This window comes from Chiloscyllium plagiosum, unplaced genomic scaffold, assembly GCF_037043375.1.
Source record: "Chiloscyllium plagiosum isolate Xiang-an unplaced genomic scaffold, Cpla_swu_hap1 HiC_scaffold_24, whole genome shotgun sequence".
NCBI classification, from domain to species: Eukaryota; Metazoa; Chordata; class Chondrichthyes; order Orectolobiformes; family Hemiscylliidae; genus Chiloscyllium; species Chiloscyllium plagiosum.
In genome coordinates, this window is record NW_028270162.1 from 25,106,382 (window position 1) to 25,130,504 (window position 24,123).

The 24,123-nt window shown below is 41.0% G+C and overlaps 1 protein-coding gene across 1 annotated transcript in view; it reads right to left on the reverse strand.

The window, feature by feature from the left end:
• Positions 1–20,911, reverse strand: part of scarf2 (scavenger receptor class F, member 2) — a 73,269-nt gene extending 52,358 nt beyond the window's left edge. Inside the window, exons 1-4 of the mRNA XM_043715623.2 lie at positions 20,330–20,911; positions 19,592–19,650; positions 19,389–19,490; positions 14,112–14,628 (exon numbers count right to left, since the gene is read on the reverse strand). Of these exons, the coding sequence (XP_043571558.2) occupies positions 14,112–14,628; positions 19,389–19,490; positions 19,592–19,650; positions 20,330–20,463 (812 nt within the window). The 5' untranslated portion in view covers positions 20,464–20,911. The remainder of the gene's footprint in view (positions 1–14,111; positions 14,629–19,388; positions 19,491–19,591; positions 19,651–20,329) is intronic.
• Between the last annotated feature and the right edge of the window lie 3,212 nt (positions 20,912–24,123).

Genomic DNA, 24,123 nt, shown 5'->3' on the forward strand with positions numbered 1-24,123 from the left:
AAGACATAAAACATTTCAATCCTACTGTAACTATTGTTTCCACTTCTACACCCCAAAAGGATGTGAAGGCTTTGCAGAGATTTCAGAAGAAATTTACAAGACTAATTTCTCAGATGAGAGATCGCAGAGATGCAGGGGTTGTTCTCCCTTAGAACTAAGAGACTTGAGGGGATTTCATGGCAATTTCTAAGTTTATGATAGAAATAAGTAGAAATTTTTCAGTGGCTGGAGGATCACTAATCACAAAGCCCACTTTTAACTTCACTTGCTTAATTACAAAGAAACAGAAGCAACATAAAGAAAACAATTTACATGAAGTGTGGATGTGATTTGGAATATCCTTTCTTGATATTGTAGTGGATACAGATTCAAATTAGTTTTCAAAAAGCAGTTGAATAATTACTTACAGAAAAATGTACTTAGGCAAAGTATAGAATGGTAGAACTGACTGGAAAGAACACCACAGTCTTGGTGAGATTAATATTCCATTATTTCATTCTGTGGGATCCCAATTGCATTTGACAGAAGTTGTTAAGGGTTAAAAGGAGGAATGGAAAGTGACCCAGAAACAGGGCACTATGGCTCACCATTTCTATCTCTGGTCCTGACAGCAATACCATCACCACCACCACTGAAAGCAATGCCATTTCAGACAGCATTGCCACCTCTTACAGATTGCAAACTTGAACAGCAACATTACCTCGTATAGCAATGCCATATCTTCCCTGAGTGCAACCACCAATAACAATGCTGCCTAAAGAGCAACACCACATCATCCAGCAAAAGCACCTCCTGCATTAATCCCACCTCTTAAAGTAATGTCAGCTCCCACAGCAATGCTGGTGTATTCATATCTTTGCCTTTACCCCAATTTGCCTTTAAGAACACAGGCACTGAGTATATATGTAAGGCTGCAACTCCACCTACCATTTTATCAGTCCAGCTGAATTTGTAGGCAGTGCTTATTTTGTCTGCTGCACTCTTTGTTTAATGACTTAGGCTGTTTTTTACTGTTTCAAATAAACCATGCAGTTAATTACTCCATGAGGTGTGATTGATTACGTAGGCAAAGTTTATTAGTATTAAACGGAAACAAGCAATGGATATGAAGGAGGTTTTTTTTTTAGCTTTATTTAAAGCAACTGAAAATGTGAGAATCCTTTAAAAGTCTGAAGAGAAGCATTGATAGAAATGCTGTAGAATGATTCTATAGAGCGGTGAGTATATCTTTCAGTAAATATCAGCAAGTAACTCCAGAAAAAAGAAAATACTGGTTATACTAGATGCTGTGAGTAAAACTGAATTGGAACTGCAAGAAAGTTGTTTTCGAAACTAAAACAAACCAATCCAAGAAGGAGGAACAATTCTGAGGCTTGAAAAACTTTTACTAAAAGTTGAGAATTTTTATTAAATCAAGCACATTCATGGTCACCATTTTGAAAATGGAGGGATCGAAGTAAATTCACCATTTTGTTTAAGTAAAGAGAAATTAAGAAAGATATTTCTGTCCTATTTTAAGAATGCTTGGTAGACTAAAAATGGAAATGGTTTTCAAGACTCCAAGAGCTTTATTGCAACAATATTCCTAACTTGCAAAAGATGAAGCCCTCCATTTCAAAATACAGCATTTTAAAGAAAAAACATTTATTTAGGACAAAACAGCAGGAAAACGTGTATACTGGGTCAATGGCCTGCAAAAGGAGGTCAAAGGCATATTGTCAGAATATTCACAAAATTGTGTAATTTGATTTGGGACACAACAGGCCTCCTTAATGGAGTTTAAATGTTCAAACAGCCTTCAGAGCAATGGTTTCTGGACTCAGATGTGAGCAATGTGAGAAAACACAAGTCATTAAGATTTGCTTAATGCCTGGGACGAAGGTCTACACAGATTTAAAGCATCAGGATTAACAGCTGAAGACTTGAAAGATTCCTGGAAGATATAGAACAAATTAAAAGAGCAATTTGGAGTTGGGTTAAAATTTTATATCTGTTGACTTAAAGTGATTATCTCAGCCACGCTTCTGGAGAAAGATTTGGGAAAGATTCCAGGAAGATTTGTTAGAAGCCAACGATTTATAGCAATGAACAGCTACTGAATGATAGACATTAGTATGAAGTGACCCTTGCAAGTCAGTGAGTGTACATAGTGCCCTATGTACAAATATGACAACTGAAATAATCGAGAGAACACCCAAACAGAGTGTTAAGCCTCAGTCAGGTAGTGTGCTGGTAAATAAGCCCATTATTCTTGGAGTCCTTGTGAAAATTAAAGATGTTTGGATAGAATTCCTCAATTTATCTATCCTTCAGTTCCAAGTTGACTGAAAGCATGGAGCTTAGCGAGTTTTAAGAAAATTTGTTGGTCATGTTGAGGTTCTGGATGTAGGTTTGCTCACTGAGCTGGAAGGTTCATTTTCAGACATTTCGTCACCATACCAGGGAACATCTCCAGTGAGCCTCCAGACAATGCATGGCTGATGATTCCTGCTTTCTATTTATATGTTTGGGTTTCTTTGGGTTGGTAATGTCATTTCCTGTGGTTCCAACTGGAACTCTATCAACAAACACATTGACTTGGACCCCATTTACCATCCCCTGAGAAAGAGAACAGGAAATGACATCACCATAAGAAATTACATCACCACAGGAAATAACATCACCAACTCAAAGAAACCCAAACATATAAATAGAAAGCAGGAATCATCAGCTGTGCTTCATCTGGAGGATCACTGAAGACGTTACTGAGTATGGTGACAAAATAACTGAAAATGAACCTTCCAGCTCAGTGAGTAAACCTACATCCAGAGCATGGAACTTGTTTTTGTATATAACAAGAATGACTATTTATTATAAATAAATACATTATAGCTACAAATATAGAATTATGAACCATCATGATATAACTACTACTTGAAACTCTAACCCTCTTATACATACAGATCAAGGCCAATTGCTGAGGTGCTTCTTGTGCTGATCAAAATACTGCTTCTCCAGATACTTTTGTGTGTTTGCAGGACGTGCAAAGTAACTGGTTCACACTTATAATCGATAAATTAAAGATCTTTATCTGTCACAACTTACAGCACTGGAAAGTGGAAATAAACTGGCTTTTGAGTTTGTTTTACTGCAAAGCAAAAACAGCTCTTTATCGTTCGAGGTCTGATGGTTTCTGCTAAAGCCTTCACAGCGCCTAGCTGTTCAGCTACCTGGGAACCAATCTCATAACTGTTGGCAGGTAGCAGGCCTTTGTATTTGTAAGTCGTTACCAGTCCACAGATCCTTCCACTACTAGTTACCAGCCAAAGCTCTGTTCATGCTCAGTCCTTGGCTTCTGCTCATCTGCAAACTACAGCAAGTAGCTGTGTAAACAGTGCTTACAATGAGGGTCAAATTACTTGCTTTTAAAAAGTGCGGTCATTTGTGGTTTTTAACGCTGATTTTTTTTCCCCATTTCAATCCACAATCAAAAAGACAGACAAATGATAACAAAACGATACTGTCTTTACAAAAACAAGATATATAGACATCTTATTTTGCTTACAGCCAGGAAATGCCCAGTTTTCAAACAAATTTGTGCACTGGAGCAAAGGGTGATGTAGCTCCAAAAAGCTGACTCGAATAGACCACTCAAAAGCCACAGGACAAAAAAAATTTGTCAAACTGCAGCAATATAAGTGGTTTTATGAAATATGGTGTAAGCATTTTGAGCAAAGCCAGTGTTATTACCCATGTTCTATTTGAATTTGAGAGGTTAATGGTGGATCATTATCTTGTACCATTGTAGATCACAAGGTTACTCTTTGCTCATCAGGCTGTTATTGGAAGGAGTGACAAGATTTTGACCTAATGACAATGAAGCTTGGGGGTATCTGTGCAAACAAGGCTTTTGTGTGATGTGAAGAAAGCATAGAGACACAGTGGGGCAGGTATTCACATGCAGTGCTTTTCTGGTCATCTTCCTGAGAACTTGCTTTATTGTTCTTTTTAGGAGGTGCATCAAAGATGCTTTGACAAGTAGCTGCAGTATATCCTATAGCTTGTACAACAACTTCAGCACATTGGACCAAAAGTGGAAGCAGTAAGTATTTAAGATGGTGGATGGGTTGCCAATCAATTAGAATACTTTGCACTGGATGATGTTGAGTTTCTTGAGCGTTGTTGGAGCTGCATTCATGCGGGCATATGGAAAGTATACCTTCACACACTGTACCTTGTAGGTGGTACAGAGTCAGGAGGCAACCCACTCACTGCAGGCTCAAATATAAATATATATAAGAACAGGTTTTGTGAAATAACACCGCAAGTACAAACTATACCAGCTGGGAGTCCAGGAAAATTTGTCTCTTTTATTGGGACTGGGAGGAATACTCTGAGTCTGTACGTGAATACCTGCCCCATTGTATCTCATGGAGCACATGATTATCGCATTGTCTACCAACACTATAACCTGGGGCCACAATGTTCCCCTTCTAAACAATTATTTTACAGAGTGATGACTGATTTCAGCTGGGACTCTGTTCTACACAACCACTCTGCTGGGAGAGGATAAAGAAAACTTTAAACATTCGCATTGCTTAAGGCTTGTTAACTTTCAATCTGTCTCTTCTAGCTCTGAATTTGTAGTTCAAATCTCACTAATACATCTCAGAGGTGTATTTCTCTCCAAGCTTTAAATGTGGTCAGTTTTCTATTTTATAATGTATACAAATCTTAGAAGCCTTTCCTCAAAAGTTACAGCCCAAATTAATAATAGTCATGTTTAAATCTTGACTTCAAACTGGCACATACTGAAAAAAACATTATGAAAGAAAAATGCTTGTGTGTAACAATTGCACACTTTGGAGCAGTGATTCTCAGCTGAACTGATGGGAATTAAGTTTAAGCATTATATTTCTGCATATTGTATTAAACTGTTACAGCGTTTTATACAGATCAGAATTAGAACAAGAAGAGCCATAAGAACAAGAAAATGTAGCAAGCTGCATACCTGTGGCAGAAACACCTATGTAGTGTGACTGGTATTGAGGAGGATGAGTGAGAGAGTGTGAATTCACCAGTCCCTAACAGCATTGCCTCGTTCTGATTTAATATTCTGTACGCCTGCCCACATACTGCTGCTCTGTGTGTGTTTTGATCTGGTCTTCCTGTTGTCTAGACTGTGTTGCGGATTGTTTTACATCTTTCTTTGCCTTATTCTGTGATCCTGTTTGAGAAGTTCCACATGTTTTTATTTTAAGTGCTCACAGCCCCCATGTCACATGAGTGGCCTCGACCTGCTCCTAAATCTCACCCCAGGAACTCTGTCAGTTTTTTTTTCTGGGAACTGCGTAAGATCATCCAAGTTTTAGTCTTTTCCTTTGCAGTCTGGACCAATAACCAAAACAGTCCACAGATGAATTCTTACTTCTGGTACTAAATGTTCAGATAAGCAAAGCGAACTTTATGATTTGGTTTTATTTCACAGTTTTCTTCAGTGCTCTCTTGAAGGGGAATATCTCTTTCTGTGGTAAATTTCCCTGGTGCCAGTGGTTCACTTGGCACAAGTTTAAATGGTGTTGTCCTGTGGAGGACAACAGGATTTTTAGTCTCGATAACCCAATAAAAGCATTTGCCAACAGGACTCACTGGTTAGCAATTTAGAAGCACAAATTCTAGGTCAGATGGGATTAACCCAATCTCTCTCACTATCAACTGCCATAATAGCAATGATCAACTAACCTAGCGGCACCCATGCCACCTTAATTTCTTTAGCACAGTGTCAAAGTGGACAATTTGAAGGAGCTGCTTCTCTTTCTCTCTTTGTTTGCCCGCTGTGGCATGTTTGCTTCTAATTTAAATTAGAGGTATTGGACCACCAACCACCCATTAAGACAGCAATGAAGACTTAACTCATTGCTGAATTTCTCTTCCCCAGGAGTGAGGGAACATTCCCTCATCTGGGAGTAAGCCATTTTCAACAGCCTTGCAAGGAGCAGCAACTGGAGCACGCTCCTGTTGAGAGTGTGGTAGAGTGCTGGGGTCAGCTCATACCTCAAATGGATGCCTCTGATACTTAAGCCACTTTTAAACTTCCTGTAAGTATAAGTACCTATAAACTGTAATAATCCTCATGCATGCATCTCCTATCTACAAAATCACTTTGTCACCTTTATCCATTAAAAGTGCCTGTGTCCAAAGCGAGCTACATAAACTTATCAAACTATCTCAATAGTAGTTTTGCATCTCCCGTCTCCTCATTCTGTACATTAGTTAAACTAAGGTAACCTGTCTTTGCACATTGGTTTACTTGTACTCCACACTCTGACCCAGAGTTCACATCAAGCTTCTCTTGTCCTGGACAGAAGGTCTCCTTTGTGTGATATGATTTATTTTCAGCATCATAGACAGGCATACTAAAAATAATTGACTGTCATTCATGCCTTTCAGTACAATTTATAGAGAAACAGCCCAGCACTCAAAGGGCTTCAGTTCCTATGGAGATGACATCGTAAATGTACTCTAAAGGAATGTGTTTATAGTTTCACTTAGAAATACCAAAAGTAATCTTAACAATCCTGGTTACAAATGACTCCACATAGTGCGCAGAGGGATTCTTATTCCATCAAGTTAATAGGAGCTTTGGGCTTCACCAAACTAGCAACACCAACAGAACACAGAGAAGAGTTTTAAAGCCCATTGAGCCATTGTACTTGTATGAACTTGTCCAGTGAGTTGAACCCCATATCTGAATTCGTCATTTCGGTAACAGGGCACTGGTTCAAAGAAATCACTTTTATTTAATCAGTATTTTCTGTGGGAGGTAGTGGCAGTAGTTACTGTTCATTTAAGCAATAAGCTGCTGAAGGATGTATATCTTAACTGGTTTTAAGATTTGTAGCTCAGGTTTAGGTTCTGGATATAAGTTTGCCCGCTGAACTGGAAGGTTCGTTTTCATGAAAACAAACCTTCCAGCTCAGAGAACAAACTTGCATCCAGATGTATATTTTCTCAATATTCCTTTGGCTAAATATATCTTCATTCCTATGGCTGTTTGCAGCGGGAAGAGTGCTGACCACACCCAACCAGCCTTGCAAAACTCAGAATACAGAGTTGAACTTGACACATTTGGACCATACTTGCTCAATAATCTTGTTTGTGCTAAAATTATTGAATGACCAATGTAGGATTAATAGTTGAGCTCAGAATATGGTTCAATAGAAACATGCTACAAGCTCCAGACATTTGCAATGAAGGCCCTGGCCTTTACAAATTGAAAAAATATGTCCACATATTGCACTCCTTTCAACCAAGCAAAAAGATGGGGAACAATTTATTTCCATTTGTATTCCTCATAGCAATGCTCAATCAGAGTCAATGGAGGTTTCTAAAATCATGAGGGGCATGAATAGGATAAACAGACAGGATCTTTTCCCTGGGGTAGGGGAGTCCAGAACTAGAGGGCATTGGTTTAGGGTGAGAGGTGAAAAATTTAGAAGAGACCTAATGGGGGCAACTTTTTCATGACTTTCAGTACAATTTATAGAGGAACAGCCCAGCACTTAATAAAGAGCCTCAGAGGCTGGTGAGTGTATGGAATGAGCTGAGAGAGGAAGTGGTGGAGGCTGGTACAATTACAACATGTAAAAGGCATCTGGATGGCTATATGAATAGGAAGGGTTTAGAGGGATATGGACCAAGTGCTAGCAAATGGGACTAGATCAGGTTAAGATATCTGATTGGCATGGATGAGTTTGACTGAAGGTCTGTTTCTGTGCTGTACATCTCTATGACTCTGTCTCATTTGAATTTAAACAAAAGCTTAGCAGGTCACTGTTCCTTGGTATTCAGCTTCTTACTAATCACCCTTTTTTCTTAAAGGGTAAATTGTTGTTCCCTTTGAGATTTGTTATTCTAGAAGTTCGGTCCTGATGAGAGCAAGATGAAAATCTTCAACAGTATGTCACTTTTTATTCAGCAACATTCATGTAATATTAAGTGACGGAATGTGGGTTCTTTATATATTTGTATACTCTATGCCTAACTACAAGGAGGAATATCAGGTATGCAACTTTCTCATTTCAACTTTACTTTATGTACACATTTCTGACAATCCTTTAGGGATCAGCTGTGGCTCAGTTGGTTGCATCCCTTCTAACTCATAAGTTTGTGAGTTAATCACCTCAAACTAGACAGCAGAGTAGATAATCTAGGATAGCGTTCTCAGTGCAGTAATGGGGGAATGCTGCACTGTTAGGAGTTGTCTTTCAGACATTCAAGGATGACACAAAAAATTCTACAGAGGCAGGATTTAGGCAGGTTAAATGAGTAGAACTGGGAAGTTGGAATATAATATCAGACGAAATGATATGTACTTTTGCAGGAATAATGGAGGAGCTAAATGTTAAATGGAGAAAGACTGCAGAAAGCTGCAACACAGAGGAATTTGGGAACTCTGTGAATCACAAAAAGCCAGCACACAAGTTCAACAGATAATACAGAAGGAAAATAGAATATTGACCTTCACTTCAAAGGGAATCTTAAATAAAAATAGGAAAGTCTTGCTAATACTATACAAAGAAACTCCCATTCACTCTATAGGTGGATTACGATGAACAGTGTTAATCACAAGGTTGATCCTTAACTACAGAAGGGTTTTCTTAGGATGGGAATTTGAGTAGCTTGGGCTTGTACTCTTTGAAATTTAGAAGAATTAGAGATAACTGAAACATACAAGATTCTTTGGGGCTTAAAAGTGCAGATTTGTTGAGATTGTTCCCCTTTGTGGGACAGCCTAGGAACAGAGAGTTCAATTTCTGAGTAAGGATTTGCCCATTTAAGATGGAAATCAGGAGGAATTTCTTCTGAGGATAGTCAATCTATGGAATTATTTACCAGAGAGGACTATAGATGCTGGCTCACTAATTATCTTCAAAGCTGAGACAGACAGATTTCAAATCAGCAAGAGATTCGAGTGTTATGGAGAAAAGGCAAGACAGTGAAGTTGAGGATTTCAATGAATCTTGGTGCAGACTAAATGGGCTAAATGGCTTACTTCTGCACTTAATCTTACAGTCTTGTTTTATGAGACATTAATCCAAAGTCCAGTCTGCCCTCAAAGGTAAGTACAAAAGATCACATAGCACTTTTTCAAAGAAGAACAAGAATTTCTACTCAGCTTATAGCATTCACTGAACACCACTAAAAATAGATAATCTTATCATTATTCATTGCTGCCTGTTTCCTGTATTTCAACAGTGACTACACATCTGTTATAATGTGCTTTGGAACCAGATGTCAATAAAGATCCTAGATACATGCTGTTTTCCTCTTACATCCTGACAAAATGAAAGGATGATTTGCTCCTACAAGTTCAGCACTGGAGGGCAGAAACATCAGTTTCACATTGATGCTAATCTTTCAGACAGTCAACCAGGATGTTCACTCTACCTTGCTCCATGGTCATATCATACCCTCACTCCTCCAAGCTCCTTGATGAAACTGCTTCAGCCAGGCCATCATAGTTTCACATTTGAAAAGGGAATTGCACTTTATCCAAAATGCTGCTTCAAGTTAAACAATGACAATATAATCAAATTGACACAGGTTCAATCTAGTAAGAGTTTACATAAAGTTTGATAGTAGTATTTACACAGGTGGGGAATGGAGGTTTGGTTTGAAGGAGATGTAAGGATGTTGCCAGGGTTAGAGGGTTTGAGCTATATGGAGAGGCTGAATAGGCCCCTTACAATGTTTTCCTGGGAGTATTGGAGGCTGAGGGGGACCTTAAAGAAGTTTATAAAATTGTAAGGGGCATGGAGAAGGTAAATAGCCAAAGTATTTTCCCCAGGGTGGGGGAGTCCAAAACTAGAGGGCATAGGTTTAAGGTGAGAAGGGAAAAATATAAAAGGGCCCTAAAGGGCAACTTTTCTCATGGAGTGTGGTGCATGTATGGAATGAGCTGCCAGAGGAAGTGGTGGAAGCTGTTACGATTATAACATTTAAAAGATGTCTGGATAGGTATATGAACAGGAAGGGTTTAGAGGGAAATGGGCCAGGTGCTGGCAGGTGGGACTAGATTGGGTTGGGATATCTGGTCAGCATGGACGGTTTGGGCCGAAGGGTCTATTTCAATGCTGTACATCTCTATGACTCTATGGTCAGCATGGATGAGTTAAACCGGAGGGTCTGTTTCTGTGCTGTATATCTCTGTGACTCTCTAACAAAGAACATGTGGGATCATTTAACAAACAGCAGTGCTGTGGAAGCATGAGACTGGTTCCAAATTAATGAGGTAGCATGAGGTAAGTGTTATTCCTCATCTTGGCGAAAGTGAGTGCTGCAGATGCTGAAGATTAGAGTCAAGATTAGAGTGGTGCTGGAAAAGTACAGCAGGTCAGGCAGCATCCGAGGAGCAGGAAAATCACCTTTTCAGGCAGGAGCCCTTCATCAGGAATGAGGCTAGAAGCCTCGGAGGTGCAGAGATAAATGGAGGGGGTGAGGCTGGGGAGAAAGTGCAGTAGGTGGATGTAGGAAGGGGTAAAGGTGATAGGTCGGAGAGGAGGGATAGATGGGAAGGAAGATTGACTGGTGAAATTGACAGGAGGAAGGGAAATGAGGAAACTGGTGAAGTCCACATTGATGCCCTGGGGTTGAAGTGTTCCGAGGCGGAAGATAAGGTGTTCTTCCTCCTGGCGTCTGATGGTGATGGAATGGCAATGGAGGAGGCCCAGAACCTGCATGTCCTCGGCAGAGTGGGAGGGGGAGTTGAAATGTTCAGCCACGGGGTGGTGGGGTTGATTGGTGCGGGTGTCCCAGAGATGTTCCCTGAAGCGCTCTGTGAGAAGGCATCCAGTCTCCCCAATGTAAAGGAAATCACATCGGGAGCAATGGATGCAATAAATGACACTGGTGGGTGTGCAGGTGAAACTTTGATGGATATGGAAGGCTGCCTTGGGGCCTTGGATGGGGGGGAGGTGTGGGCGCAGGTTTTGCAATTCCTGCGGTAGCAGGGGAAGGTTCCAGGAGGGGAGGGTGGGTTGTAGGGGGACGTGGACCTGACCAGGTAGTCACAGAGGGAACGGTCTTTGCAGAAGGCGAATAGGGGTGGGTAGGGAAATATATCCCTGGTGGTGGGGTCCATTTGTAGGTGGAGGAAATGTCAGCAGATGATGTGGTTTATGCAGAGATTGGTGGGGTGGAAGGTAAGGACGAGTGGGGGGTGGGGGGGGAGGTGGTAGATCTGTCCTTGTTATGGTTTGAGGGGTGGCGTTTGAGGGCGGAGGTATGGGGCGTGGATGAGATGCGTTGGAGGAGAAATTATGGTCTTTAAAGAAGGAGGCCATCTGGTGTGTTCTGTGGTGGAACTGGTCCTCCTGGGAGCAGATATGGCAGAGACAGAGGAATTGGGAATGTGGGATGGCATTTTTGCAGGAGGTAGGGTGGGAGGAGGTGTAATCCCGGTAGCTACACCTGTTATTCCTCATCTGTTTTCTTGCGATTTTCTGAGTGCCGTTACACAATCACATGTTTTTTACATCAACTTTTTGAGAATGTTCATAGACTTATTTTTATGTGGAGTGGTGGGGTGATAATTCTCTGCCTCATTGACAAAAATAACAGAATAAGTGACAAAAACTCAGCAAAATAGCTGGCAGCCATTCCTTTCAGGATATAGGTCATTTCACTCTATATCCAGCAATACTAGGGAGTGTAGCCCAAGCATAAACCAGTAATCAGCAGGTAACATTTCATCAGCAACTTCTTGATATAGGATTCTGATAGTATGAGACAATAAAAGCTGTACTTGGTGACCTGTATGGGTAGCAGAAATTGACAGTACCTCTATACCTTATTTCCGAAAGGGATGAAGAGAAACTTGCCCCCAAGAAGCTAGCTAAAATTACCATGATGTATCTCACAGGCAAACCTTCCAGCAAACTGCATAATAAAATGAAGATCTGCTTGCATTTTAGCAGAAATACTTCAGCCAAGAGTTTCTGAATGGATTCTTAAATTCTTAACAGTGAAGACAATAATATCCATTCAAGATGATAGTTCATTTCTCAGCCGCACACTATAGTCACTACATGTTATACCAGAATGCCATTACAATACTACTTTAAAATGGGGTGCTCTTCCAATTTTTATTTCAACGGACATTGCTCATGAACTGCCACTTCAATGTACACACTTGCTGTTTTCACATTAGTAAGTCGAACTGGAGTCAATTCATGTCAGTTATGAAAACTTTGATCTCCTCAGGGATGGTGTTTGGAAAGAGAGGGAATGCCAGTTGGTTTGACTACTATCTGTGTGCTTGAGCCTATTTGACTCTATTTATCAATTAACATCATTTTAAATTGGGACGTTGGTGCAGTTTAGGCTCACTGGACTTTCCCTACCTTTGATTTCAATAGAAAGGAAATTTGGATGTGGCAGTGAATGGGTAACCAATTAGATGATGCCTAAATCGACATCACCTGAAGTTAATACTCACATAGTCTGTCTGTGACGACAGAGATGTGGACTGATCTAGTGATGTCCATCTGTACTTCTGTGTGCTCATTTGGTAATGAGTGGTGCTACTCTACAAACTTCTCAAGAGTTCCTGGTATTTAATATTTATTCAGTGAAATGTAAAACCACATTTGTAGCCACCTAGTGATTAGAGGAGAAGAGAAGGATGGAGAAATGTGCCCATTTGGTTTGTGTCAGCTCCAAGACAATGCGCCTGATGAAAGGAGGTTAGAACTGACTTAATCTTCTGTGCCAGATTTGTTAAATTATGACCTGGACCATTACCGTTAAGTAGCATTGATGGCTGACTAATTAACCAGTCTTATTGCCAGACCTAGAGGTAGTCCTTCTCGACCTGACTGCAGCCTTAGATTCATTTGACTACAGCATACTTCTTTAATGCCTCTCCACTGCTGACAAGCTGAAGGGGACTGCTCTTGATTCTATTCTTATCCATTGAATCCTAGAGAATCACTTAAAATTGCTTCTCTTCCTGCTCCCACGCTATTACCCCGATGTTCCCAAGGCTATGTACTGGGCTGCCTCCTATTTCTCATCTGCATGCTACTCCTCGAAGATATCAGCTAAAAGCACACCATGAGATTTCAAGCATACAATGATGACACTCAGCTCTATCACAGTGCCACATCTCCAGCTCTTTCACTGTTGGTAAATTCTCAAGCTGCTTATTCATTATCTTGTACTGGATGAACAGAAATTTCCTTCAATTAAAGACTAGGAGGACTGAAGACATTGGGTTTTTAGCTTCCGCTGCAAACCCCTTTGAAAGTGATTGATTTCCTCACTCTCTCTGAGACCAAGACACTCTATTCACAATCTTAATATCACATTCGATCCTGAGATAAGTGTTTAGATTCATATTTATGCCATCACTAGAACCTGTAACATCACCCTACTTAACCCTTGTCTCCACTCATCTGGTGCTGAAACCTTTTTCAAGCTCTCATTACTTCCAAACTTGATAATTGTAATAAGCTCCTGGATGATTTCCTACTTCCTAACCTTCGTAAGCTTAAAACCATCCAAACCTCTGGTTGGATGTGATCATTCACACCAAGTTCTGTTCACCTACCACCTCTATGACGGCTGCCATTATATCGGTTCCCTGTTTGGCAACATGAGGATTTTTTAAAAAATCATCCTTGTTTTCAAATACCATGGCGTTATCTCTTACTTCATTTGTAATTTCATCCATTTGCATAACCATCTCAGATAATCCTGCTCCTCAAGTCTGGCTTCTTGAAGACAGAACGGCACAATGAAGACATCTGCCTATCAGGATATATGTCACGTTATCATATTAAAGGCACTACATAATTACAAGTTATTGTTGTCCCTGCTGGTTAATTGCAACATTGTCCAAGCCCACATTTGGTCACTTTATGCTTTGTCTCTGGGCAACCTGTGTCTAACTTCCCTCTGCATCAGGAACTGAGCTGTGAGCCTATATGAAGAGTCTCTGCTCCCTGTAGAAAGCCATTAAAAACTTCTTATGTCAATTCCCTTGTGTGAGACTCTGAACCATTCCAATTAGCTTGAGGCCCTGAACTGACCAAAGCATTAGAATCCAGGGATAATTCTGTAAAGCGTACCTCCTTTTACATCCGATGCCAAAATATCCAGCGGGACAGGTCTCCCTGCAGTACCTTCCTCTATATCCAGGATAACACGAGCATGATCCATCAGTAGGGTTACATTTCCCATGCACACATAGGCAGGGCTCACATCTCGGTCCCCAGAACTTCTCCTTACACAGGCATCTGCCCATCAGCTGGTCGCACGGCGAGTTGTTACAGGAGCACTGGTTGTGGCAGCTGCGTCCCCACCAGCCCGGCTGGCAGATGCATTTGCCCGTCTTGGGGTCACACTTTGAGTTGGCGCTGCAGTAGCAAAGGTTTGAGCAGGTGGGACCCCATCGGCGTGGCTCGCATTTGCACTTCCCAGTCTCCTGGTCACATTTCCCGTAGTGGCACAGGCAAAGTTTATTGCAGGTCGGCCCCCAGCGGTTTGGGTTACAGGTGCACTTGCCAGTCGCGTCAGCACAGCGCCCATTCGGGTGGCACAGGCACATCTCTTTGCAGTCCGGGCCCCAGAACCGTTCCGGACACTCTGAAAAGATAAAAGACCACAGCTTGAGGCAACTCTTAAGGAATGACTTCCCAGCTGTGCTCTGTGTTTTTCTGCATGTTGTTTTACAAGCAGCTGCAGTTTGACACCCACTGCACAAACAAAAGGAAAAATTGAGGGCACAAAAGGAAAAATTGAGGGCACAAAAAGGCCAACTCATGAATTGAAGCTTATACTGTAGTACACTAACTCTCTCAGTATAACATCCAAATGTACACTGAAACATTTTTCACATCGTTAATTTTAAAATTCATATCTTTGTTTTTCCTTATCCTTGTCAATCCTTCCTATTTTTGTAACCTCCTCCAGCTCTAAAATTCTCTAAGATGTCTGCACTCCTCTGGTTTACATCCCTTATTATAATTGCTCCAGTGTCTTTGGCTATGTTGCCATAAACCTAGACCCTATAAATCTGGAATTCTTTCTTTGCCTCTTCGACCTCTCTTCTCCTTTTCAGATGCTCTTTATGAGTTCCATTTTGACCAAGGATTTAGACTCCTATCCTAAAATCTCCTGAAAGTTGTTTTAGTGTCAACTTTTGCTTGATAATCTTCCTCTGAAGTGCCTTGAGATGTTTCAGTACATTTAAGGTACAATATAAGTATAAATTCTTGATTGAATATTAGGTTATGCCAAATGTTTATTACTCAACAGTAAAGAAATACCTGTGCGTTGAGATTTACGTTAACTATTTGTTTATTTAAATATATGTTCTCTACTCCTACTAGTCTAATTCATCTTTAGATAACAATCAGTTAACCTTTCCTGTACCAGTCAATACATTAAATGAAAGATCTGTAGATTTCACTAACCCAGCTCTTCGTTGTTACCCAAGAGCATATCCCTTCATATTGAGATTGAATTGTGCGGCTCCCCTCTGCTTAATTTTCACAATATATATCATCTTGAAATATGCCAGGCAAAGGAGCATTAGAGACACAATTAGACCATTCAGATCCTTGAGTCTATACTATTATTCAGTTTGATCATGGATGATCTGCACCTCAAGCGGATTTGCTTGTTCTGGTTCCATATCATGTGATTTTTAAAAAAAATTCACATGGGGCATTGGCATCCCTGGCTGGCCAGCATTTATCACTTGTCTCTAGTTGCCCTTGAGAAGGTGGTGGTAAGATGTTATTACCTCTTAATGATCTATTGAGCTTGGTCTTGAATGCTTAACATGCATTGCATTTTGGAGTAGTAGGTTCAAATTTTTATGACTTTTTTTAGAAAAAAAGTGCTTCCTGAGTTTGCTCCTAAACTGAAGGTTATATTTATGCTCACATGTTCTGATGTTTAAAAATGGACTGATCAGAATATTGTGTATAATTTTCATTATATAATAAACATTGTATTGATGATATCATTGCATGGCTATATGGCAAAGTAAGCAATGAAGAGGACACAAATATAATACAAAAAGATTTAGACCCATTAATTGGAAGTGCAAGATAGGGGCAGGAGCAGTTTAACGTAGGGAAATGTTGTTTTGGTCTTGTTACCTATAGATATATATATATATATACTGCAAAGTGAGTGCAATCAAAGTTACTTAAAATAATTTATCTGATGAGAGAGTTGTCCTGTGAGAAAATAATGGCTCTATATTATCTTTTTTGAGATTAGAACAGTGAGAGATGTTCTCCCCAAATGAATAAAATGCTCTGAATGCTTCATTTGACAAGAATCCGAAGGCTGCTTCCCCTGGCTGGACAATTGGGAACTTGGGATCACAGCCTCAGGGAAATGGGTGGACTATTTACAACCGAGATAAAGGGAAAATTCTTCACTCGTATATTTGTAAATCTTTGGAATTCTCTAACCCAGAGACCTGTGGATATCCACTCTTTAACTCTGAGATTATGAGAATTGAGGTATGTAAAGATAAGGCTGGATATGGTCTTGTTGTGGAATTTCAGTTTTGATCCTAATTAATGATAATAGCTTTGAAAGGCTGTATATCCTGCACTTGCTTCAATTTCTTCTTCTACTCTCCATTCCCATGTCCAGACTCTGTCTGGATATAACAGTAACAACAGCCTTAACACAGATTATACAGCAGCATTCCACCTATCAATACAGTCTGATAAACTACTCTTCGGTCTGACTCTGCTATTCTGACAATACATCCTCACACTATTTTATTTCATAGTTGCAGTTCTGCATATATGAAGCGTTGAATCTATTGAGACTTCCAGATCATTTTACACTTCTGCTCAATTGTAATAATATTCTGCCTTTCCCTAACCAAAGCTGGTGTTTGGACAATCCCTTTCCTTCCCTTCCTGTGGGCAATATTTCATTTTTATTATGATTAAATATCATTTACGAATTATCTAGCTAGTCCCATAATAACTAAAAATATGCCTAAAAATTATTGGCAGCATCCTCCATGCCCACTGCACTTCTTGTTTTACTGCTGTCTGCTTTGTGAAAATAACAGTAAATTGCTTGCAGCAGTCTTCATTTATTCAGCAGGCAAGGATCACCCACTGTGTAACTATGCAAAATGACTGTTCAGTGGGACAAGGTTAACTCACTGTGTAACTGTACAAATTACAGGTGTATAAATGTACAGACTTCCCTGCAATCAAAATTGTTGTTCCTTCCATAAGACATTAATGGAGATCTGAGCACAATGACTCCAATGTAAAAGATGTAATTGACACAAGGTGAATGGAGTGCACTCAAGTTCATTTTTCATGTGAATTTAACATTTTAGAATCAAATTGGCATTGGTAGCAAGCTTAATACACACATTTGAGAGAAACTGGATAATTGAGAGGTTTTGGATGAGATGATGTTGATGCAAAACATACTGGGTACAATGAAAACTGCAAGATCAATACAAATGGAGGGCTTCTTTTTAATGTGAAAGCAAGATAGAACCTGAAGTCACACTGCTGTCAAATTAGCAGGCTGATAGTTTGAGCTTTTGTAATGGTTTGCCGTATTATATCTGATAATGCAACTCAGCGCCATGATGAATATAATGAAGCTGAACCACACCTGTCTGGGAAATTCCAGGCTCTCGATTTAACACACGGTAAGCTGGCAGCTTCAGTCATGTTGCTACATGGCGTGCAGGCATACTCCCTCACCACAAGCAAATATACCTCCCTGGATAGGTCGGAGATCAATATCCTAGATAACTGGAAGCTTATTATTCACCTCAAATTCTGAGTATAGTAAATTTAAATACAAAATGGGGTTCAATTTACAGTAAATGGCTTTAATATTCCATATTTCATTAATATTTCAGAGTATAACCCACAAATTGGAATGCTTACATTAAAACAGCCGCTTTGGCCATTACATAAATGTGATTTTAAAAAATATATAGATAATTGGGTTGTACCTACATCATGTCAATCAAAAGAAGCAATAAACTCCCATTAAGAACCTCTGACACACAACCTTACAGGTTACTTGTTCATTCAGAAAGGCATGAATCACTCATTGCTGTAACAGTACAAAGCTATTGTTGATTCAAGAGTTTTAGGGTCTCTATGTAACTGTACAATATTTCAGTTGACTCAGCAGGTTTAGGGTCTCTATATCACGGTACAATATTACAGTTGACTCAATGGGTTTAGAGTATCTATGTAATGGTACAATATTACAGTTCACTCAGCGGGATTAGAGTCTCTATGTCATGGTACAATATTACAGTTGACTGAGCGGGATTAGGGTCTCTATGTCACTGTACAATATTACAGTTGACTCAGTGGGTTTAGGGTCTCTGTGTAATGGTACAATATTACAGTTGACTCAGCGGGTTTAGGGTCTCTATGTAATGTACAATATTACAGTTGACTCAGCGGGTTTAAGGACTCTGTCACTGTACAAGATTCGAGTTGACTCAGCGGGATTAGGGTCTCTATGTCACGGTACAATATTACAGTTGACTTAATGGGTTTAGGGTCTCTATGTAATGGTATAATATTACAGTTGACTCAGCGGTTTAGGGTCTCTGTCACTGTACAATATTACAGTTGACTCAGCGGGTTTAGGGTCTCTATGTCACTACAATATTACAGTTGACTCAATGGGTTTAGGGTCTCTATGTCACTGTACAATATTACAGTTGACTCAGTGGGTTTAGGGTCTCTATGTCACTGTACAATATTACAGTTGACTCAATGGGTTTAGGGTCTCTATGTCACTGTACAATATTACAGTTGACTCAGCGGGTTTAGGGTCTCTATGTCACTGTACAATATTACAGTTGACTCAATGGGTTTAGGGTCTCTATGTTACTGTACAATATTACAGTTGACTCAGTGGGTTTAGGATCTCTGTCACTGTACAATATTATAGTTGACTCAGCAAGTTTAGGGTCTCTGTATCACTGTACAAGATTCGAGTTGACTCAGCGGGATTAGGGTCTTATGTCATGGTACAATATTACAGTTGACTCAGTGGATTTAGGGTCTCTATGTCACTCTGCAAGATTCCAGTTGATTCAGGGATATTTATCCACAAGGTTAAGGATCTGTTCAGATATAACTGTCCAAATTATAGTTTAGTTAACAGGGAAGGATCACTCAGTGTGTAGCTCTGTGGAATGGTTTCTTATTCTGGCTTTCTTTTCCTAGGTGACAACTCTTCGGAGGCACTGGGTCAACTAGCATTTCCATGAGCTGCTCCTACTCTCTGCCTCACTGAGCAGGACAAGGGTAACTCGCTGTATAGCGCTGGCATTCCTTGCCCACGCCCATCAGTAAGATTTTACTCACTGGTCTCGCAGTTGGCTCCGAAATATCCGTGTCTACAACGGCACTCATTAGGTCTGACGCAAATCTCATTCACTTTGCAGGTGAAATTTCCCTGACAGACAGCTGGAAAAAGAGAGAGAGAGATGCACAGGGCGAGGTGAGGCTGGTACAGGTCATACAAAATGACAAGCAATCAGAGAAAGGATGAGTGAATTGTTACTGACCTATTAGACAGTCAGTCTCCTGCTGCTTCCACCCAGGACAACACACAACTTCAGGGGAACTTGTGGAGGAGAGGAAGTGAGAGAGAGAGGGAGGAAAGAAAAGTCTTGTCAATTATACAAACTCGGGTAAGAGAACTGATTCCCCCCTCCCCCAATTACAATGCCAACTCATTTCCTTACGAAGCCATGAAAATCTGCGTCAACATTCAGATGTCCCGGTTCACACAGCACTTTCCCGACATTGAAATAACATTACCTTTTCTGACCGGGATAGCATTTTTGGAGATTGAGGGGAGCTCTTTCTCCCGGCTCCAGATCCCACTCCCCAGTCTGACCCCTGGTGTCTGACGCCTCGCCTGGAATTTGGAGGAAATTCAAACAGAAGCGGACGAATTATTCGGAAGGGACCGACAGAGAGCCATCAGGTCCAGGTGCGAGTTCAGAGGGGTTGTTGGGGAGGGGGTCAGATTTTGTGTGATTTTTGGGACAGGGGGCGAACTGAGAAAAGTTTGAGGCAGGCGAAGGTAATTCTCGGTGCATTTGGAGGATGTGCCTGATATTGCAAGCCCCCCACCCCAAGGGGTAAGAGACCTGACAGTTCAATGGGCACAATCCCCCTTCCCCCTTGGAACCGCCTGGAGGGCAATTTGGAGGGGGGGGGGGGGTATCAGAATTCCTACCCCCACCTCCCCACCCTCCTCCAAACAAAGATCCCTTGCCCAGTTCCCGACGTCTTACCCCTTCGCCCTGCACACATTCCTGCCGCTAGGATTGAGCTCCTGAGCCCGGCTCAGAGCCGCCACGGTCAGTACAGCGAGCCAGAAGCAGCCGCCTACACTCGGATCCATCGTGCAGGGAGCCCGGTTCAGCATCTCCTCCGGGGCTGCTCCGCTCTCTGCCCCCCCCCTCCTACCCCAGGCTCACATGTTCTGGCACCTCCCCATGGGAGAGAGAGGGTGAGGGGGGGTCACCCCCAGTAACTCCTACAGCCAAACATTCCTTCAGCAATCCCAAGCTCACAGAAACAACCCGAGGGAATGTTTTTCAGAGGCTCAGCTCCTTCCTCCACCGGTCTCGTTCCATTCTTGGAAAAAAAAAATGCCCTTTTAAAGAAAAAAGTATTTAAATCCTCTTTTTTTTTAAAAAGAAAAAAAAATCCTGTTTTGCTTCTTGGTTGTTTGAGTTATTCCCCAGGGTTGTCTGTAATCCTGCTCCGAGGTCGCTCCTTCATTGTCCCGCAGTAAATTATCTCACACACTCCCGGGGTTGGGAAAAGTTGTCCACTGTAGTTGCTCCCCCTCGCCCCCCTCCCTTCCCTTCCCTCGGCGAGCTGGAGTCCCGGAGCAGCCGCGGCAGCAGTCAGTCAGTCAGTGGCGATGAAGAAGAGAGGGGTTTGTAGGATGTGGGAGTTCCAACAGGAGGAGCCCAAGGGGGGGGGGGGGGGGAGTGGGTGTGGAATTCTGATTCGTTACCTTATTTCTTGCTTGGGGTTTTAAAAAACTTAAAAAGAGGCTGTGTGTCATTCGCGGGTGTGTGTGCGTGTGTTAGGAAGAGAGAGAGAAAATAACACACACTCCGTTCAATTATTTTGCCTGTGTCTAAGTTTTACAAACGCCCATTAACGTGACCTCTCTTTAGTTTCCTGAAGTCGGGACAGTTCCCAGGAGGGTTAAGGAATTGCTCACCCCCTTCCTGGCAGCCCAGATCTATTAACGCCAGCTCTGAATTAGAAAGCTTCTAAGTCGAACACCAGCCTGCGTTTCCAAAACGCGACTGGACCAGGAAATTACCCGAGATCCGTTTGAGAGCCCGAGAGAAAACGGGATACATTCTGATGATACGAAAGTTCCATGCTAGCCCTCTAACGAATGGGTGCAGCATCTCTGTTTCGGCTGCTGCTGGATATTGAGTTTGGTTTTTCCTCCTAAAATCAGATTGAGTTTACACCAGAAATGGGGGAAGATTTTGAGTTGCTGTTTTGTGTAGAAGTTGTACCGGCAGCCTGTTCCACATCTCTGCTGTTCCCAGGTCCTGGAATCGGAACAAAGACTCTGCTTCTCTCTCCGCAGATGCTGCCTGACCTACTTCAGATCTTTCTGCTTTTCTTTCACATCTCTCCTAACATTATTCTCAAGATGCAGAACAGGCTGCCCATTCGCTATCGTTCAATTTACACTGCCTCTTTCCAAAGTTACATACATACACAGACCGTACACAACATGACCAAATATTCCAGCAATAATTGTACAGCCCGACCAATTATGTTGGAACTGAGCTATAGGGAGAAGTTGAACAGGCTGGGGCTGTTTTCTCTGGAGCGTCAGAGACTGAGGGGTGACTTTATAGAGGTTTATAAAATCATGGGGGGGGGGGGGGGGGGCATGGAGACGGTAAATAGACAAAGTCTTTTCCCTGGGATGGGGGAGTTCAGAACTAGAGGGCATAGGTTTAGGGTGAGAGGCAAAAGATATAAAAGATACCGAAGGGGCAACTTTTTCATTCAGAGGGTGGTACGTGTATAGAATGAGCTGCCAAAGGAAGTGGTGGAGGCTGGTACAATTGCAACATTTAAAAGGCATCTGGATGGGTATATAAATAGAAAGTGTTTGGAGGGGCGTGGGCTAGGTGCTGGCAGGTGGGACTAGATTGGGTTGGGATATCTGGTCAGCATGGATGGGTTGGATCTAAGGGTCTGTTTCCGTGCTGTACATCTCTATGACTCTATGAGTGTATGTAGAAGAAAGCAATTATAATCCTGTCTGTATTTACTAGCAGTACCCAGTGATGGACAAGTGGCCAGGACCTAATGGCCTATATCCAAAGGCTTTAAAGGAAGTAGCTGCAGAGATGGTGGCGACACTGATTGAAATAATTGAGATCATATTGGGTTTTGGGAGGATTTCAAAACCATAAATATGATACCTCTATTCAACAAGGATGGGAGACAATGCAAGAAACTGTAGGCTACTTAGTCCAATATCTGTCATTCAGAAACTGCCAGAATCTATTATTAAGGAAGAACTAGCAAGACATTTAGGGACATTTAACAAGCAAACAATCAGAATGGTTTTTGTGAAAGGAGGATCATGTTTGACAAATTTGCCAGAGTTCTTTGGGGATACAACAAATAGAGTTGATAAAGAGGAACTGGTAGATAGTGTGTTCAGATTTCAGAAGGTCCATACAAAAGACTACTGCACAAGAGAGGAGCTCATGCTATTCGGGATAATGTACTAGAAAGGATTACGGTTTGGTTAACATACAGAAAATAGCAAGCCAGGATTAATAGGTCTCGATCAGATTGAAATATATAACTAGGTGGAATGCCATGAGGATACATTTTAGGGCCTCAATTGTTTAGTATCTATGTTAATTACATGGAAGGGTCTGAGTCGAATGCATTCATATTTGTTGATTATCCAAAAATATGTGGATGCATGTTGTGATGAGGACTTAAGGAATCTGCAAGAGAATAAATGGGTAATTTTTTAAAGAAGGCAGATAGTTAAATGCAGTAAAGTGTGAGGTCATGCACTTTGGTAAGAAGAATTCAAAGACAAAAGGGGTATTGATTATGCCCAGTAATGAGTGTGTATATTATTTCCCCCAGTTAAGGGGGTATGAATAATGTTATTTGTCTGTCATTTATCTGTTCAACCACACAAATACGCTTCCACCCATGGTACCCTGATCTCTAGCAAAATCCTAACTCACTTCCATCCTAGCCGTCCTTTGGAATATAGGAACCATAGCTGGCTATTTAACACCTCAAGCCTGTTTTACCATTCAATGAGATTATAAATTAACTCCAAACCAAATTTCTCCCATATCCTTTTTACAAATAAAACAGTATCAATCCTAGATTATGAACTAACAATTGGTTTACCACCAATTGATTACTGTACAGGAGAATTCTAAACTTTCATCATGGTTTGGATCCAACAGTACTTTCTAATTTCATCCTCAAAGGAGCTGATTATAACCTCTCATCCTGCGCTCCCCAGTAGAAATAACTTACCCATATCTGTTCTATCTGTTCCCCTTAACATATCAAAAGTTTTTATCAAAAAATCTTTTAAGTTCCAGAGAATCCAACCACAGTTTGTGTAGTCTCTTCTCGTATTTTAACCGTTATTATCCAGGAAATATTCTACTCCAGTCCTTCCAAGACCAACATATTCTTCATTGGACATAATGTCAGAACTACTCATAGTATTCCACGTATAGTCAAACCAGGGCTTTGTATAGCTGTAGCTTAACTTCTCTACCATTTTATTCTATTATGTTATGGCAAGTATTCCATTAATTCCTTTTGATTATTCTCGATACTTGTTCATATGTTCCATTGAAAAGTTTGCATCGTTTCATGTTAATGCAGTACTGGCACCAACAAATAGGCCAAGCCTAAATCCTAGCCACTTTTATGTCTCACACTGATGGAAGGCATAATGCTTAAGGTAACACCTGGTGCAACACAAAACAGTTAGGGACTTTAGTCCTGTTGAACATACTGAAACTTGGGAATATAATGG